Below are 18,683 nucleotides of genomic sequence, written 5' to 3' on the forward strand. Positions count from 1 at the left end.
TCCTAGATCTCTGAGCCCCCTCCTCCTTCCTCATACACAGAACTCAGAGGGGTCCTAGATCTCAGAGCCCCCTCTTCCTCCTCATACACAGAACTCAGAGGGGTCCTAGATCTCAGAGCCCCCTCTTCCTCCTCATACACAGAACTCAGAGGGGTCCTAGATCTCAGAGCCCTCTCTTCCTCCTCATACACAGAACTCAGAGGGGTCCTAGATCTCAGAGCCCCCTCTTCCTCCTCATACACAGACCTCAGAGGGGTCCTAGATATCTGAGCCCCCTCCTCCTCCTCCTCCTCCTCATACACAGACCTCAGAGGGGTCCTAGATATCTGAGCCCCCTCTTCCTCCTCATACACAGACCTCAGAGGGGTCCTAGATCTCCGAGCCCCCTCTTCCTCCTCATACACAGACCTCAGAGGGGTCCTAGATCTCTGAGCCCCCTCTTCCTCCTCATACACAGAACTCAGAGGGGTCCTAGATCTCCGAGCCCCCTCTTCCTCCTCATACACAGACCTCAGAGGGGTCCTAGATCTCCGAGCCCCCTCTTCCTCCTCATACACAGAACTCAGAGGGGTCCTAGATCTCTGAGCCCCCTCCTCATACACAGAACTCAGAGGGGTCCTAGATATCAGAGCCCCCTCTTCCTCCTCATACACAGACCTCAGAGGGGTCCTAGATCTCTGAGCCCCCTCTTCCTCCTCATACACAGAACTCAGAGGGGTCCTAGATATCAGAGCCCCCTCTTCCTCCTCATACACAGACCTCAGAGGGGTCCTAGATCTCTGAGCCCCCTCTTCCTCCTCATACACAGAACTCAGAGGGGTCCTAGATCTCAGAGCCCCCTCTTCCTCCTCATACACAGAACTCAGAGGGGTCCTAGATCTCAGAGCCCCCTCTTCCTCCTCATACACAGAACTCAGAGGGGTCCTAGATCTCTGAGCCCCCTCCTCCTCCTCATACACAGACCTCAGAGGGGTCCTAGCACTCTGAGCCCCCTCCTCCCACTATAAAAGTAGTTTAGATGAGGAGTGAAGTGTGGAGTGCGCCCCCCTGTGTACAATAGAAGAAGTTTGGAAGTTGCCCTCCCTCTCTCAGGTGGTCATGTGACAGTCCAGGTGTGCCCCCCAGCTCCCAGGCCCAGGTCTCTGCACTCACCCATGCTGCTGCCCTGGTGCAGGCAGTCCCCTCTCCTGCGGCCTCTCACTTAGCCTTGTCGGTTCCCTCAGCCCATCCACTCCGCTGGCCGGCCACTCCCGCACTTCCCGTCCTCCTCTCCTCCTCCTTCTTCCCGCACACAGTGCTGACAAGCAAGCTGCCGCCAGCAGCGCAACCTAACCTTCCACGAAGCCTACAACGCCAGCTCGCCTCGGAGCTACTCTGACATCACGTGCCCCGGCTCTGCCCAATCAGCGCGCTCTTCCCCTGTCCCAGCTTGATTCCTGTTTTTTTGGGTTTTTTTCTAGAGAGGGAGACTCCAACGGCCTGCCACTGTTACCAGGTGCTGTGACGTCACGCCATATCCCCTCCTCCCTCAGTGTTCTAACGTTCTGTTGCTATGGCGACCTGGTACTCCAACGGCCTGCCACTGTTACCAGATGCTGTGACGTCACGCCATATCCCCTCTTCCCTCAGTGTTCTAACGTTCTGCTGCTATGCCGACCTGGTAAATAGAGGTGCGCAAAGGTCGAGCTGCCAGTCTGTTCTCAGCAGCGATAGCGAACGCATCGTTACTCTAGAGCTCTGTGTACAAGTACTATATTATTTATCATAGATTCCTATAATAAATATTGAAATAAATCACGATGAAGTGCAAAGGGAAAATAAGCAACAGAATGCATCCGTACATGAAAAAGGGGAAGATTACTCCAGAACAACAACGGGTACCTTCTGCACAGGAGATAGAGGAGCTCATTGAATCATACAGTGAGCTCAGCATGGAAACATCTCAACAATACCCCCGAAAGGGGAAGAGGCTGCCAAGCAGCAATGATAGGAACTCCGATGAGAGGAGTTCCAAAGAGGATAACAAGGGAAGGGGAAAGAAGCGTAAGGAAGGCGATGAGCAGGGATTCATCATAGATGATGACCTGCAAAGGCCGGCAAAGATGGGAAGATTCGAAGACAAGGAAAGGGGAAAGAAGCGTAAGGAAGGCAATGAGCAGGGATTCATCATACATGATGATGACCAGCAAAGGCCAGCAAAGATGGTAAGATTCAAAGACAAGGAAAGGGGAAAGAAGCGTAAGGAAGGCGATGAGCAGGGATTCATCATAGATGATGACCTGCAAAGGCCGGCAAAGATGGTAAGATTCAAAGACAAGGAAAGGGGAAAGAAGCGTAAGGAAGGCGATGAGCAGGGATTCATCATAGATGATGACCTGCAAAGGCCGGCAAAGATGGGAAGATTCAAAGACAAGGAAAGGGGAAAGAAGCGTAAGGAAGGCGATGAGCAGGGATTCATAATAGATGATGACCAGCAAAGGCCAGCAAAGATGGTAAGATTCGAAGACAAGGAAAGGAGAAAGAAGCGTAAGGAAGGCGATGAGCAGGGATTCATCATAGATGATGACCAGCAAAGGCCAGCAAAGATGGTAAGATTCGAAGACAAGGAAAGGGGAAAGAAGCGTAAGGAAGGCGATGAGCAGGGATTCATCATAGATGATGACCAGCAAAGGCCAGCAAAGATGGTAAGATTCGAAGACAAGGAAAGGGGAAAGAAGCGTAAGGAAGGCGATGAGCAGGGATTCATCATAGATGATGACCTGCAAAGGCCAGCAAAGATGGTAAGATTCGAAGACAAGGAAAGGGGAAAGAAGCGTAAGGAAGGCGATGAGCAGGGATTCATCATAGATGATGATGACCTGCAAAGGCCGGCAAAGATGGTAAGATTCAAAGACAAGGAAAGGGGAAAGAAGCGTAAGAAAGGCGATGAGCAGGGATTCATCATAGATGATGACCTGCAAAGGCCGGCAAAGATGGGAAGATTCAAAGACAAGGAAAGGGGAAAGAAGCGTAAGGAAGGCGATGAGCAGGGATTCATCATAGATGATGATGACCTGCAAAGGCCAGCAAAGATGGTAAGATTCGAAGACAAGGAAAGGGGAAAGAAGCGTAAGGTGGGTGATAAGCAGGGATTCATACCTGCTGATGGAGAAAGGCCACCTAAAGCGACAAGATATGATGCTCAACAGAGCGGGGCCAAAGCAGTCCAGCACTGCATGCAAGCCCCACCCATGCCCAAGTGGAAAGGGAAATGGGACATAAAAAAGGGCAATACTGTACATCCATACAAAAGGAGAGGCTGTAGGAAAGGTGATGAACAGGGATTCAACCAACCTGCTGTTAGAGAAAGGCCAGCTAAAGAAGCAAGATCTGATGCTCTACAAAACGAGGCCAAAAGTGCCAAAAACTCCATGCAAGCCCCAACATTGCCCACGTGGAAAGGAAAATGGCAAGAGAAAAAATGCAAACCCGTACATCCATACAAGAGGAGAGGCTGTAGGAAAGGTGATGAGCAGGGATTCAACCAACCTGCTGATGGAGAAAGGCCAGCTAAAGAAGCAAGATCTGATGCTCTACAAAACGAGGCCAAAAGTGCCAAAAACTCCATGCAAGCCCCAACATTGCCCACGTGGAAAGGAAAATGGCAAGAGAAAAAATGCAAACCCGTACATCCATACAAGAGGAGAGGCTGTAGGAAAGGTGATGAGCAGGGATTCAACCAACCTGCTGATGGAGAAAGGTCAGCTAAAAAGGCAATATCAATTGCTCAGCAGAGTGGGGCCAAAGCTGTCCAGCACTCTATGCAAGTCCCAATATTGCCCAAGTGGAATGGGAAATTGGAAAAGAAAAAATTCAGGGAGGATATGGATAGGTCCACTAAATCACCTAATGGATTAAAGGTGAAAATACCACAACGATGCCCCAAAAATGATAAGCGGGTATTTCACCAAGCTGCTGATGAAGAAAGGCCAGCACCTAGTGGGCTAAAGGTGGAGACACCACCACAATGCCCCAGAAATTATAAACAGGAATTTGACCAAGCTGCTGATGAAGAAAGACCAGTAGAGAATGAAATATTTTGTGCTGTAAAAGGATGGGCCAATGCGGTCGTAGACTTTCTCTATGCCCCAATAAGTCCCCAGATGAATAACAAGATCGCTCCAGATAATAAAGGTAAGAATAAGAGCAATTGCATAGAATATAACACAATTTTCAAGGTTTTAGATATACTGCCCAGGGATGAAAACTAGAGTTAAGCCCTGTACACACGGGTCAGAATCTCGTCAGGAAAAAAACATTGTTTTTCCTGACGAGATTCTTGGCAAGAATCTCTTGCCGCCCGAGTGTACAGACACTCCATTCAAAAGAACCGCCGTTCTTTTGAATGGCAAGAACGCGGTGACATCATTGCGTACGACGAGCATGCGCTCGTCACATTCGATGCTGTCGCCGCCATCTTGATGCAACCTACCTATGCCTGAGTCAAAATCATTTTGAGCATGCGCGGGTTTCCACGGCGACAGGTAAGTATACACACTCTCAGGTTTCTCGGCAGGAAAACACTGCCGAGGATCACAACGAGAAAATAGAAAGCAGGTTCTCTATTTTTCTCGACGAGATTTTGGGCAGTTTTCTTGACGAGAAACCTAAAAGCCTCATATCCACGCACGGTTTACTCGGCAAGAAAGCTCTGCCAGCAGTTTTCTTGCTGGTTCCTGCCGAGTAAACCGTGCGAGTGTACGAGGCTTGAGACTAATGCACCAGTGAAGTGCAAGACCAGTTGTCTATTATAATTGAGGCCCATAGAGTGTGTTTTCCATTAGAAAACAGCAATAGCTTGAATAGAGAAGCCTGTCCCCTGTCAGCAGCTGCAGAGAGGGACCTCCTACCTAGAATTTAGAAAATTAATGTTACTTTCTCACTGCTAAGTTCTCAAGCATAAAAACAACTGCCCTCCCCAGCTGAATATAAGGTTTCGGGTGAGATGCAGCTATAACTTAGGTAGACAGGTCTATCCTATTTTATTGGATCAGGCACATGACCACCCTAGCAGTACTTTCTGATCTGATGACATTCCTTTATCCCTTTTGCTGCTAGAACAATTCAATTGTCAATGATGTAGAAGCAATTGGGTTGTTTTTAAGCCACCCGCTTTTTCTTCTACATTATGCAGCAAATCTGGCAGAATTAAAAAAAAAAGTTTTCAGCTGCTACTGAACCTTGAACTCATTTTGAACCTTCAACTTTTTTTGGGAGTTGTAAACAGGAATCTCTCTTTTCCATCATTATACACTCAGTGGGCCAGATCCACGTACCCTGGCGCATCTTTCCGTCCGGCATAGCGTATCTCTGATACACTACGCCGCCGTAACTTACAGCATATTTTTTGTATCCTGAAAGAATTTGCGTCGTAAGTTATGGCGGCGTAGTGTAACTTTGGCGGCGTAAGGGCGCGCAATTCAAATGGATGCGATGGGGGCGTGTTTTATGTAAATACGTCTTGACCCAACGTAATTGAAGTGCGTGCGCCGTCCGTGGGGGTATCCCAGTGCGCATGCTCGAAATTAACCCGCGACGGCCATACTTAACATTGAGTACGCCTCATATAGCAGGGGTAACTATACGCCGAAAAAAGCCTTACGGAAACAACGTAAAAAAAATGCGCCGGCCGGATGTACGTTTGTGGATTTGCGTATCTAGCTAATTTGCATACTCAACGCGGAATTCGATGGAAGCGCCACCTAGCGGCCAGCGTAAATATGCACCTTAGATCCGACGGCGTACTAAGACGTACGCCAGTCGGAGCTAACACAGCTTCAGGTGTATCTTGTTTTGTGGATACAAAACAAAGATACGCCAGAGCAAACTAGAAGTTACGCGGCGTATCAATAGATACGCCAGCGTAACTTCTTTGAGGATCTGGCCCAGTATGTTTAGTGTTTTGTAAAGTATGTATTCTATTGCTGTAAGCTAATGACATGCCATGATTCTCTTTATCTAGCATCGAGTGAAATACTCCAAGAAGCAGTCGTCGAGGTGGCAAGCAAGGTCAAGGAAGCAAGCAAGGCAGTTGGTAAGGAAGAAAGCAAGGCAGTTGGTAAGGAAGCACGCAAGGTTGTCATCGATGTGCCTTGCACCGATGTGGGAAGCAAGTTTAGCCTTGACAACTTCATCTTTCACAAAATTCTTGGTCAAGGAGCATTCGGAAGAGTAAGTAATCAACAATTTATGAAAAGCAGAATTTATATAATGTTTATCTGTCAATATAGTTTTACAAAGATTTGAGCACCTTTAAAACCTCTTAAAATGCCAAAAGCCTGCTGAGTTCATGTTCTGTAGACAGCTAAAGCCAGCCATAGATGGCTCAAATCTTGGCCGGTTCCTATTGAACCGGCCGAGATTTGAATTATCTATGGGCAGGCTGATTGTACCCAAGTTGATCCATCAATCAACTTAAAGAGAAACTCCAGTCTCCCACCAAAATGTTTTAAGTCAGCAGCTACAAATACTGGGCTGGATTCAGATACATTGGCGTATCTGTCCGCCCGGCGTAACGTATCTGAGATACGTTACGCCGCTCTAACTTTGGGCGTGAGTTCTTTATTCAGAAAGAACTTGCGCCCTTAGTTACGGCGGCGTAACGTATGTGTTGCGGCGTAAGGCCGCGTAATTCAAATGGGGATGTAGGGGGCGTGTTTTATTAAAATTTGTGTTGACCTCGCGTTTTTTACGTTTTATTTGAACGGCGCATGCGCCAATCCGTAAAATATCCCAGTGCGCTTACGCGAAATTCCGCTGCAAGGACGTCATTGCTTTCGACGTGAACGTAAATTACGTCCAGCCGTATTCGCGAACGACTTACGCAAACGACGTAAAATTTCAAAACTCGGCACGGGAACGACGGCAATACTTAACATTAGCTACCCCTCATATAGCAGGGGTAACTATACGCCGGAAAAAGCCGAACGCAAACAACGTAAAAAAAAAAGCGCCGGGCGGTCGTTCGTTTCTGAATCGGCGTAAATACTCATTTGCATATTCCTCGCGTAAAAATACGGAAGCGCCACCTAGCGGCCAGCCTGGAATTGCAGCCTAAGATCCTAAGACACTTACACCTGGCGGATCTTAGGGATATCTATGCGTAACCGATTCTCTGAATCAGTCACATAGATACGACCGGCCGAACTCTGAGATACGACGGCGTATCAGGAGATACGCCGTTGTATGTCTTTCTGAATCCGGCCCACAGTTCTTCAATCGACTTCAGGTCTAGGCATCGGCATCTTGACTAAGGGAGACCCACAGTGAAGTCTTGTAACTGTAAATGCGCGAGCTGCAATGTGATTTGTGAATGATCCCACAGTCTACTGGGACCCGTCATGTGTCCCAGAAGGCCGTGGGGGAGGAGGGGGGTAAACTTCCGCTCAGATTGCTACATCGATATGACTGGAAGTGTGGAAGTGGATGCCTGTCAAAATCAAGTACCCACCCCCCCCCCAAAAAAAGTAAGGTGCCAAATTTTAAGAAGGGGGGGGAGGAAGCATTGCTTCCTTGAGCTGCAATGTGATTTATGAATGGTCCCACAGTCTTCTGGGACCCGTCATGTGTCCCAGAAGGCCGTGGGGGAGGAGGCGGGGTGAACTTCCGCTCAGATCACTACAGCGATCTGAATGGAAGTGTGGAAGCGGATGCCTGTCAAAATCCGGTACCCCACCCAAAAAAATAAGGTGCCAAATTTTAAGGAGGGGGGGGGGGAGAGAAGGAAGCATGGAACTTCCCCTTTTGGGTGAAGTTTCTGCTTTAAGAACAACCAGCCTGATGGATTTTTACATACAATTATTGCCAGGGGCTATAGCTGCTTAGCAATAATCACTGTGTTCTCCTGTTGATGGGGAAATCAAACAATTTTCTTTCATGCAACCAAAAATCGCATCATCTATGACCTGCTTGAGACTAACAATTGTAGCCAGGCTGGGGGTTGCTGCTGGGGACCCAGAGGTAACCTTTTCAGAACCTGGTGCTGAATTATTTCTAATCATTTGTGTCTTGTGTTTTTTTATTTTAGGTCGCCCTGGCATCCCATCCTGCCACAGACCAGAAACTGGCAGTCAAGGTGATAAAGAAGAGAAAATTATTAAATCTAGATCCTCAAAGTATTCTTATGGAGAGACAAATACTTGAAGACGTTGGAGAGAGTCTTTTTTGTACACACGCCTATGGAACCTTCCAATCAGAAGTAAGTATCGCATTCCTATCAATCACTCATCAAATGACATCCATATTATACATTTGACCTCCAGTTCCAGCACAGAACTCCCCAAACCAGAAGAACATTAGGGATGATCCAGTTTCACAGAGGCTCGGACATGGGAGAATTATGGCGGCTGCCATTGTAGAACTTTTCTTTTCAGAATTCTGGTTCTCTCCCTGGCTGTCTTGCCCTTACTTTGGCTTTGTTGTCACTGACTTGGATCAGGATTAGCCCCTGTACTTCTCTCATGACAGAGTCACTGTAATGGCAGCCTGGTAGAACTGATAACACGATACAGAGAGACAGCAACTATTTTCTTTTCTTAATCAGTTCTCATAAAAATTAGGCTATGTCTGTATGGACGCTGCATGCAGAAAGGCATTCTACCAGAAATCCAGTGCTGTCTTGCATTATCATAACTAGTCTTATCAGCCTTATTCAGTTTTCCTCCGTGAACTACAAAACAGCTCCCTGTATGTTTGAGTCCTTGAACACACGGGCAAGAATCTCGTCAGGAAAAAAACGTTGTTTTTCCTGACGAGATTCTTGGCAAAAATCTCTTGCCGCCCGAGTGTACACACAGACCTTTCAAAATAACCGCGGTTCTCTTGAAAGGCAAGAACGCGGTGACGTCATCGCGTATGACGAGCATGCGCTCATCACATTCGATGCCGTTGCCGCCATCTTGCTTCACCCTACCTATGCCGTGGAAGCTACCGCGCATGCGTCAAAGTCATTTTGAGCATGCGCAGGTTTCCACGGCGACAGGTAAGTATACACACTCTCGGGTTTCTCGTCGGGAAACAGGCCGACAAGAATCTTGATGAGAAAATAGAGAGCAGGTTCTCTTTTTTTCTCGTCGAGATTCAGGCCAGATTTCCCGACGAGAAACCTGAAAGCCTTGGACACACGCTCGGTTTACTCGAGTTTTCTTGCTGGTTCTTGCCGAGAAAACCCAGCAGGTGCACGAGGCTATAGAGATGAGGATGGGCACAGATGTTCTGTAGTTCTAACATACTTATAGCCAGAATCACAAAGAGTTACGCCGGCGTATCAGTAGATACGCCTTCGTAACTCGGAATCTAAGCCGTCGTATGTTTAAGTGTATTGTCAAACTGAGATACACTTAAACCTAGCTAAGATACGACGGCCTGCGCCGTCGTATCTTAGCTGTCTAGTTCCGCCGGCCGCTAGGGGCGTGAACGCTGATTTACGCCTAGAATGCGTAAATCAGCGAGATACGCCGATTCACGAACGTACGCTTGCCCGTCGCAGTAAAGATAAGCCGTTTACGTAAGGCAATTCCTGGCGTAAAGTTAGTCGAACAAAGCTGGCCTAGTCAATGTTAAGTATGGCCGTCGTTCCCGCGTCGAAATTTGAAAAATTGACGTTGTTTGCGTAAGTCGTCCGTGAATGGGGCTGGACGTCATTTACGTTCACGTCGAAACCAATACGTCCTTGTGGTGTACTTTGGAGCAATGCACACTGAGATATGTCCACGGACGACGCATGCGCCGTTCGTAAAAAAACGTCAATCACGTCGGGTCACGAGAAATTTACATAAAACACGCCCCCGCATCCTCATTTGAATTAGGCGCGCTTACGCCGGCCCATTGATGCTGCGCCGCCGTAACTTAGGAGGCAAGTGCTTTGTGAATACAGCACTTGCCTCACTGACTTACGGCGGCGTAGCGTATATGCGATACGCTACGCCGCCTCAAAAGTGAGCCGCCCTACCTGAATCCAGCTATTATTGTCCTAGGGTGACAATGCAGCACCTCCACAGATACAGTATAGTGAGTGTAGTCATACTAGTACAGGAATTGTATCAGTGGCACAATAAGAACATAAAAAATACAGAAAAAACTATTTATGCAGCCATTACATTTGAGCACTGGTAAGCTGCATTATATCACATTTTTATTCTTTGGTTTGGATATGCCTTAAACTTCCAAACTGTCTGTCAGCTCCAGAAATCCCCATATTCCTGCATTTCCAACAAAACACAAACTTCACATCCACTTTACATTGTTGGTTTGGTGCTTTATACGTATCCTATTAACTTTATGTTTTTGAACCTATATATTTCTTTGTCTTTTACAGGAAGATCTTTTTTTCGTTATGGAGTACATGAGAGGAGGAGAACTATCCAACCTGATCAAGACTTCTGCTCCATTATCAACTGCTGCAATAAGGTAAGTATCACAAAAATATGGTCTAAGTGAAAAGGTGGGGGTTAGCAGTCATGATGAAGGACTTATGTAAATACAGTAATAATATTTTTCTCAGCCATCAGGAGCAAAGTATCATGAAATTTAATGTCGTAGAGGGTCAACCTTACATGAGCACGTGATGTGACTAACCCCCTACAAGTTACTACTGCATGATGCTTGTGTATAGCTTATTCCATAGGGAGCTATTTGTCCACCCTAATTAATGATCAATTGCTACTCCTAGTGATTGGCCACTAGCCTGTTTAGTAGCACAAATCATTTGCTGAAAATCTCTTGTATACAACTAGCCTAATGTGGTACCTTTTAGAAAACGGTTAAATCGCTAAGTTTATATTAAAGTAATACTAAAGGCTCGAAAAAAAAAATATATATATATATAGATATATATCGAGAGATATATACAGTAAAACCTTGGATTGCGAGCATAATTTGTTCCAGAAACATGCTTGTAATCCAAAGCACTTGTATATCAAAGCAAATTTTCCTATAGGAAATAATGGAAACTTAAATGATTCGTTCCACAATCATTTATTCATAGGTCCTTCAGTTTATAGCTCATATAAAAAGATTATAGCAATGTGATTGGTTGTGTAACCATAAAATGTCCATCCACAAATGGAAGCCTCCACAAGGGGATTAGAAGCAAAATCCAGCAGGAGCTACAGAGTATAAAAGAGAAGAGAGGCGCCTCTATGTGTAGCAATATGTTGCTAAATGTTGTACCTTCATTAAATGTAACCATATTACTACACGTAACCATATTACTACACTTAGAGGCGCCTCTCTTCTCTTTTACACTCAGTTGTGACATGACGCTGCTCTTATATCAAGACATCGCTTGTATATCAAGTCAAAATGTATTAAAAAATGTTGCTTGTCTTGCAAAACCCTCTCAAACCACAGTTTAACTGTGTGTATATATATATATATATATATATATATATATATATTGGGGTAGATTCAGATACATTGGAGTATCTATCCGCGCGGCGTAACGTATCTCAGATACGTTACGCCGCCGTAATTTAGGGCGCAAGTTCCGTATTCAGAAAGAACTTCTGCCCTATTTTACGGTGGCGTAACGTATGTGGTCCGGCGTAAGCCCGCGTAATTCAAATGTGGATGGTGTGGGCGTGTTTTATCAAAATTTACTGTGACCCCACGTATTTGACGTATTTTACGAACCGCGCATGCGCCGTTCGTGAAAAAATCCCAGTGCGCATGCTCGAAATTCCGCCGCAAATAGTCATTGCTTTCGACATGAACGTAAATTACGTCCAGCCCTATTCGCGAACAACTTACGCAAACAAAGTAAAATTTTCAAAATTTGAGGCGGGAACGATGTCCATACTTAACATAGGATACGCCTCATATAGCAGGGGTAACTATACGCCAAAAAAAGCCTTATGGAAACGACGTAAAACAATGCGCCGGCCGGACGTACGTTTGTGAATCGGCGTAACTACCTAATTTGCATATTCCTCACGGAAATATACGGAAGCGCCACCTAGCGGCCAGCGTAAATATGCAGCCTAAGATACGACGGCGTAAGAGACTTACGCTGGTTGGATCTTAGGGAAATCTATGCGTAACTTATTCTATGAATCAGTCGCATAGATACGACCCCGCAACTCAGAGTTACGACGGCGTATCCGGAGATACGCCGTCATAACTCTGTTGTGAATCTACCCCATTATACTTACCTGCTATATGCAATGGTATTACACAGAGCAGCCCTTATCCTCCTCTTCTCGGGTCCCCCAAAGGAGCTCCTCCCCCTGGTCGAGTGTCCCCATAGCAAAGAGCAGCTTACTATGGGGGCACTCATGCATGCTCCCTCCTGAGTCCCACTCTGTGTGTCCATAAGACACACAGAACAGGGCTCAGCCCCACCCACCGTTCCCTCTTTACTGGCTGTTATTGACAGCAGCGGGAACCAATGGCTCCCGCTGCTGGATCTCAGCCAATGAGGATGGAGGAAGCTGGGACAGCAGCAGCTCTCATGCACATTGCTAGATCAAGATCGGCACAAGTATTTATTTAGGGGAGACTGCAGGGGGGGGAAGCTGCATACTGAAGGTTTTTTACCTTCATGCATGCAATGCACGAAGGTAAATAAAACCTTCAGCCTTTATAACCACCTTTAAGTGTTAGGTGGTATCTTTTGTTCTCTACAATCAATGTTCCAATCCAAGAGCTCTTGGGCAGAGGGTGTCATTTACCACAGACTTTTTGGTAAATTCAGGTGAAATCTCTATGGGTTGGTTAAGGACCAAACAATGAATGTATTACCCCAAGAATCGAACAGTGCCTATCATTGTCAGAGAAATACATTCCATCCTATGACTTGCACTGCTTGGAAGAAATCATCTATTAATTATTTATTTTATGTATTTACTTATTCTGTGAAATGTGTGATATTAACAGACCTTTTCTCTTTTTCTACAGATTTATTGCTGCTGAACTTCTCTGTGCTCTACAATATCTGCACAGCAATGGCATCGTTCATAGGTAAGTGTTTCCATCGTGATTTTACTTCAATATCTGAGGAAGCCTCACTTCCCCATACTGCATACATTTTAATTAAATATAACATCAAGATAAGAATCTCTCTCAGTATAAATGCAGTAATTAAACATGTCCCCTTCTAACTCGGCTCAAAAACCCCATTCAGTAGCCCCACAAAACTGGCCACAGATGTAAAGATTGCTGTGGGCTCCATAAGCCCCCAAAAACCAAAAACCAAAGAAACAATATTCAGGAGCACTCTGTCAATCCGCAATGTGTATACAACTATATCATTACTTGTGGATAGAAACACCCCTCAGGTTGTCTCATTCTAATACATATCACCCCCTAGTGGGACTTAAACATGCCCCACTAGAAGGGCAAAATGTGACAGAGGAAGACAGCTTATGGAGTTTTTCTGCTCCCTTGTTTTCAATAAAGATGTTAAAGTATTGCAGAATGACAGACTGGGACTTGGCATGGTTTATTCAACTGCAATAAGCTGGGAACTGAGCTCAAGAGATTCATAAAGTGGTGCAGAAAGTTAGTAGGTGATCTAACCCATTGGCACCCATCTAATACTGACCTATTAGTATTGGGTGAACTTCCGTTTTAAATATTTGATGTGTAAATATAATGCTCTCTTTTTCTTTTACAGAGACTTGAAACCCGACAACATACTACTTGACGACTCCGGCCATGTGAAACTCGCAGACTTTGGCCTTTCAAAATGCAACGTGTTTGGATCCCAAAAGATGTACAGTGGTGTTGGCACTCCAGTCTATATGGCCCCAGAGGTAAGTTGAAACTCTTCTGTTGTCCTTCTACCACTCTATTTTGTATTACTGCTCTGTGTATGGCTTATTTTATAGTTAACTTTACTCTCTGTTTTATCAGGTTGGCCAAAGAAGACCCTACGATGCTATGGTCGACTATTATTCACTTGGTGTCATCCTGTTTGAAATGGCCACAGGAGCAGATCCACAATCAGTCAGATACAGGAACCAGATCCATCGAAGGAACATTGACCCTGACCTTCGAGATGTCATTGATCAAGTAAGTATAGATACTCTAGGATTAGAATTATCCAATAACTATAGGTCCTCAGTATACTGTTGTTTATAGTGACCCTGTTTATGTAAAATGCAGATAAGAGCCCCCTTTCAAGCAAGCCATCTGTCCCACTGCCCCCTTCACTGAACTCTTCTGCATTGAAAATCGAAGCTTGCAGAAAGTTCTCTAGCACGTTACCAGGTCCTGTATGTCGGGTACCCGGTCCCCCACTGTACTATGTGGTTTTGTTCTCTAGCCTTATGTCATTACTATGTTATGTAGTGATAAGGGGGGGGGGGGGCAGAGTAAAACTGGCCATACAATGTTATCTTCATTTTGTTCAGCCAGGCAAGGTGGATGGAGGAATTTCCCCCTGCCAAGACATACTATTCCAACAGCTGTACCCATAGCTTAGATCCTTCCAGCAGACATACTATTTTGAAATAACATTAAAATATGACATTCTGTAAAGTTTTTCTTTTGTTAGAAACAGCTGACACTAAACTGGCTGTTTCTGTGATGAACAATCTACTGTATACTAAGTCTCATGTCTTTTCTGTTACAGCTTCTTTTAAATTGTCCAAAATGGCGCAGGAGGACAGTCGAAAGATTGCGAGGACACCGATTCTTCGGCCCGATCAACTGGGATGAAATGGAGGCAGGATTGGCCACCCCACCATTGCAGATGCGAAAAGTAAGTAAGACATTTTGGTTCCACACCTTAAAGTGGTAGTAAACTACAAAAAATAATAAAAATCAGGACCCTGCAGGATTATGTCATAGTGTGCTAGCATGCACCACATACTAGCACATTATGACAGACTTACCTTAAAACAAAGCCCTCCAGTGGCATACTGTCACCGCTGCCAGGGCTTCCATCTTTATCTGGTCTTCTCACCAGGTTTGCAGGCTTCAGCCATTTGAATGGTCAAGCTGTGGTGACGTCACTCCTGCGCATGTGCAGGGGCGTCGCAGCCGCGGCACAGAGCTCTGAATGGACATCACTATATATTCAGAGTGCAGTGTGCATATGCCAATGATGTCACTGGCTGCTACTAAAGTTTATTTCTCCTAAGATTTTTACTGTATTTACAGGGTAGGCCTTATAGGCTTACCTGTAAGTATAGATCAAAAAGAAGACTTTACTATCACTTTAAATGTTTTAGCATTTTTAAATTCACTATGGAAGCATTAGGATTACATTTTATGAACCAGAATGTAGCATGAACGGAAGCTCAAAGGCTAATTAGTTCACGCCCGGACCACTATAGCTGGCCGAAATCCAAAGGAACTAAAGAGTCTAATGCCCGTACACACGATCATATTTTCCGACAGCAAAAGTCCGATGTGAACCACCAGCAAAAGATTGAGAGCTGGTTCTTTCCTAAGGGAAAATCCGATCGTCTGTAGCAATTCCGACGTGCAAAAAAAAAAACGATTTGATGCATGCTCAGAAGCATTGAACTTAATTTCCTCGGCTCGTCGTAGTGTTGTATATCACCGCGTTCTTGACGGTCGAAAGTTCAGAGAACTATTGTGTGACCGTGTGTATGCAAGCCAAGCTTGAGCGGAATTCCGTCAGAAAAACCATCCAAGGTTTTTCCAAAGGAAAGTCCAATCATGTGTACAGGGCATTAATGCCATTTTAAAACAGTCCTGGGACAAATAGCCAATGTTTCAGTACTATTTTAAAAAAGCACCAAAGATTCAAGTGGGTAAAAACAAAAATGTATAACACTTGCGTCCCATTACTATTTATTTTTTGTAAATGTCATTGTAAGTTTATAGAATAACCAAAATATCAGTTATAATGGTAACATTAGATAGTGTATTTTTGCCGCGTACACACGACCGTTTTTCATGGTCCAGAGAAAAATAAAAAAATTTCAACCCGATTATTGTTAAGCCTGCCTTGCCTACACACGATTGCGGAAAAAAAATGCTTGAGCAAAGCATGGTGACGTACAACACGTACGACGGCACTATAAAGGGGAAGTACCATTCTGATGGCGCCACCCTTGGGGCTGCTTTTGCTGATTTCGTGTTAGTAATAGTTTGGTGAGAGACGACTCGCGCTTTTCAGTCTTCGTGCTTTTCAGTCTGTTACAGCGCGATGAATGTGCTATCTCCATTACGAACGCTAGTTTTACCAGAACGAGCGCTCCCGTCTTATAACTTGCTTCTGAGCATGCTAATTTTTTTTCACGTCGGTATACATACGACCATTTTTTACGACATTAAAATTGACAACGTGAAAAACAATGCGAAAATTTAGAGCATGTTCTAAATTTTTAATGGCCATTTTTAATGTCGCGAAAAATGCTCTGGAGCCTACACACGATAATTTTTAATGACATTATTTTATTTTATTTTTTTCACGGTCGTGTGTATGTGGCATTACATATGACAATGCATCTCCTGGTTGGTATGTCCTGTGTTGAATGATAGGTCTGATTTATGTATTTTCTCATTGCAGTGGCCAGAAATAGACATGAACAAGCAAATTGGAGTGGATAACCTGATTCTACAACCCAGAACGAAATTAATGAAGATACCACGAAGGCAGCAGTTATTGTTTAAGGACTTTGACTTCACAAGCAAAAAATGGAGAAGGATGCTGTACCGCCATGAAAGAACGAGGACTCATTCATACCATCTGCATTGAGATCTTCAGCACAGATCTGGGGGGCTCTGATGTTGAGATCAGTAATGCGGGGGTCTGATGAGGAGTCACTGATGTGGGGGTCTCTGATGAGGAGTCACTCATGTTTGGATTCTGATGTGTGAGGCTCTGATGTGTAGGACTCTGATGTGGGGTCAATGATGAGGAGTCACAAATGTGGGGGCTCTGATGAGAGGGTCTGTGATGTGTGAGACTCTGATGTGAGGTCAATGATGAGGAGTCAGAAATGTGGGGGCTCTGATTAAATGGTCATTGATATGGGGTCTGTCATGTAGAGGTCTGTGATGTGTGGGACTCTGAAGTGAGGGACTCTGATGTGAGGTCTCTGATGAGTCACTGATTTGGGGGCTCTGATGTGGGGGTATCTGATGTGGGGCTCAGTGATATTGGGATTCTACAACCCAGAAGGAAATTGATGAAGATACCACAAAAGCAGCAGGAATTGTTTAAGGACTTTGACTTCACAAGCACAAAATGGAAAGGATGATGTATCGCCATAAAAGAACGAGGACTCATTCATACCATCTGCATTGAGATCTTCAGCACAGATCTGGGGGGATCTGATGTTGACATCACTAATGCAGGGGTCTGATGAGGAGTCACTGATGTGGGTACTCTGATGTGTGAGGCTCTGATGTGTAGGACTCTGATGTGTGAGGCTCTGTGTGTAGGACTCTGATGTGGGGTCAATGATGAGGAGTCACAAATGTGGGGGCTCTGATTAAATGGTCATTGATATGGGGTCTGTCATGTAGAGGTCTGTGATGTGTGGGACTCTGAAGTGAGGGATTCTGATGTGGGGTCTCTGATGAGTCACTGATTTGGGGGCTCTGATGTGGGGGATTCTGATGTGGGGCTCGGTGATATTGGGATTCTACGATAGAATGGGGGGGAGGCGTGGCAGAATTGGAGGCATATATATGATAGAATGGGGTGGGGGGGGGGCGGAATTGGAGGCATAGGTATAAAAGAATGCGGGGGGGGGGGCAGAATTGGAGGCATATATATGATAGAATGGGGTGGGGGGGTGGAATTGGAGGCATAGATATGATAGAATGAGGGGGGCGGAATTGGAGGCATATGTATGCTAGAACGGGGTGGGGGGCGGAATTGGGGGCATAGGTTTGATAGAATGGGGGAGGAGGGGGGGCAGAATTGGAGGCATATATATGATAGAATGGGGTGGGGGGGCGGAATTGGAGGCATAGGTATGATAGAATGGGGGCAGAATTGGAGGCATAGGTATGATAGAATGCAGGGGGGGGGGGGGGAGAATTGAAGGCATAGATATGATAGAATGTGGGGGGTGGCAGAATTAGAGGCATAGGTATGATAGAATGGGGGCAGAATTGGAGGCATAGGTATGATAGAATGCGGGGGGGGGGGGGAATTGGAGGCATAGATATGATAGAATGTGGGGGGGGGTGGCAAAATTAGAGGCATAGGTATGATAGAATGGGGGCAGAATTGGAGGCATAGGTATGATAGAATGCCGGGGGGGGGGGGGGGGAGGAATTGGAGGCATAGATATGATAGAATGTGGGGGGTGGCAAAATTAGAGGCATAGGTATGATAGAATGGGGGCAGAGTTGGAGGCATAGGTATGATAGAATGAGGGGGGGGGGGTGGCAGAATTAGAGGCATAGATATGATAGAATGGGGGCAGAATTGGAGGCATAGGTATGATAGAATGCGGGGGGTGGCAGAATTAGAGGCATAGGTATGATAGAATGGGGGCAGAATTGGAGGCATAGGTATGATAGAATGTGGGGGGGGGGGGGAATTGGAGGCATAGATATGATAGAATGTGGGGGGGGGGCAGAATTAGAGGCATAGGTATGATAGAATGCGGGGGGGGGGGGGGGAATTGGAGGCATAGGTATGATAGAATGAGGGGGGGGGGAGTGGCAGAATTAGAGGCATAGATATGATAGAATGCGGGGGGGGGGGGAAT

General features: G+C 45.6%; 1 protein-coding gene across 2 annotated transcripts in view; it reads left to right on the forward strand.

The window, feature by feature from the left end:
* Nucleotides 1-17,619, forward strand: part of LOC120936258 (protein kinase C theta type-like) — a 187,328-nt gene extending 169,709 nt beyond the window's left edge. For both annotated transcript variants that reach the window (XM_040348477.1, XM_040348478.1), the window contains 8 exons: nt 6,002-6,210; nt 8,066-8,236; nt 10,355-10,446; nt 12,934-12,996; nt 13,652-13,790; nt 13,891-14,049; nt 14,612-14,740; nt 16,523-17,619. In XM_040348477.1, the coding sequence (XP_040204411.1) occupies nt 8,162-8,236; nt 10,355-10,446; nt 12,934-12,996; nt 13,652-13,790; nt 13,891-14,049; nt 14,612-14,740; nt 16,523-16,711 (846 nt within the window). In that variant the 5' untranslated portion in view covers nt 6,002-6,210; nt 8,066-8,161 and the 3' untranslated portion in view covers nt 16,712-17,619. The remainder of the gene's footprint in view (nt 1-6,001; nt 6,211-8,065; nt 8,237-10,354; nt 10,447-12,933; nt 12,997-13,651; nt 13,791-13,890; nt 14,050-14,611; nt 14,741-16,522) is intronic.
* The last annotated feature ends 1,064 nt before the right edge of the window (nt 17,620-18,683 follow it).

This window comes from Rana temporaria, chromosome 4, assembly GCF_905171775.1.
Source record: "Rana temporaria chromosome 4, aRanTem1.1, whole genome shotgun sequence".
In the NCBI taxonomy this organism is placed as follows: Eukaryota; Metazoa; Chordata; class Amphibia; order Anura; family Ranidae; genus Rana; species Rana temporaria.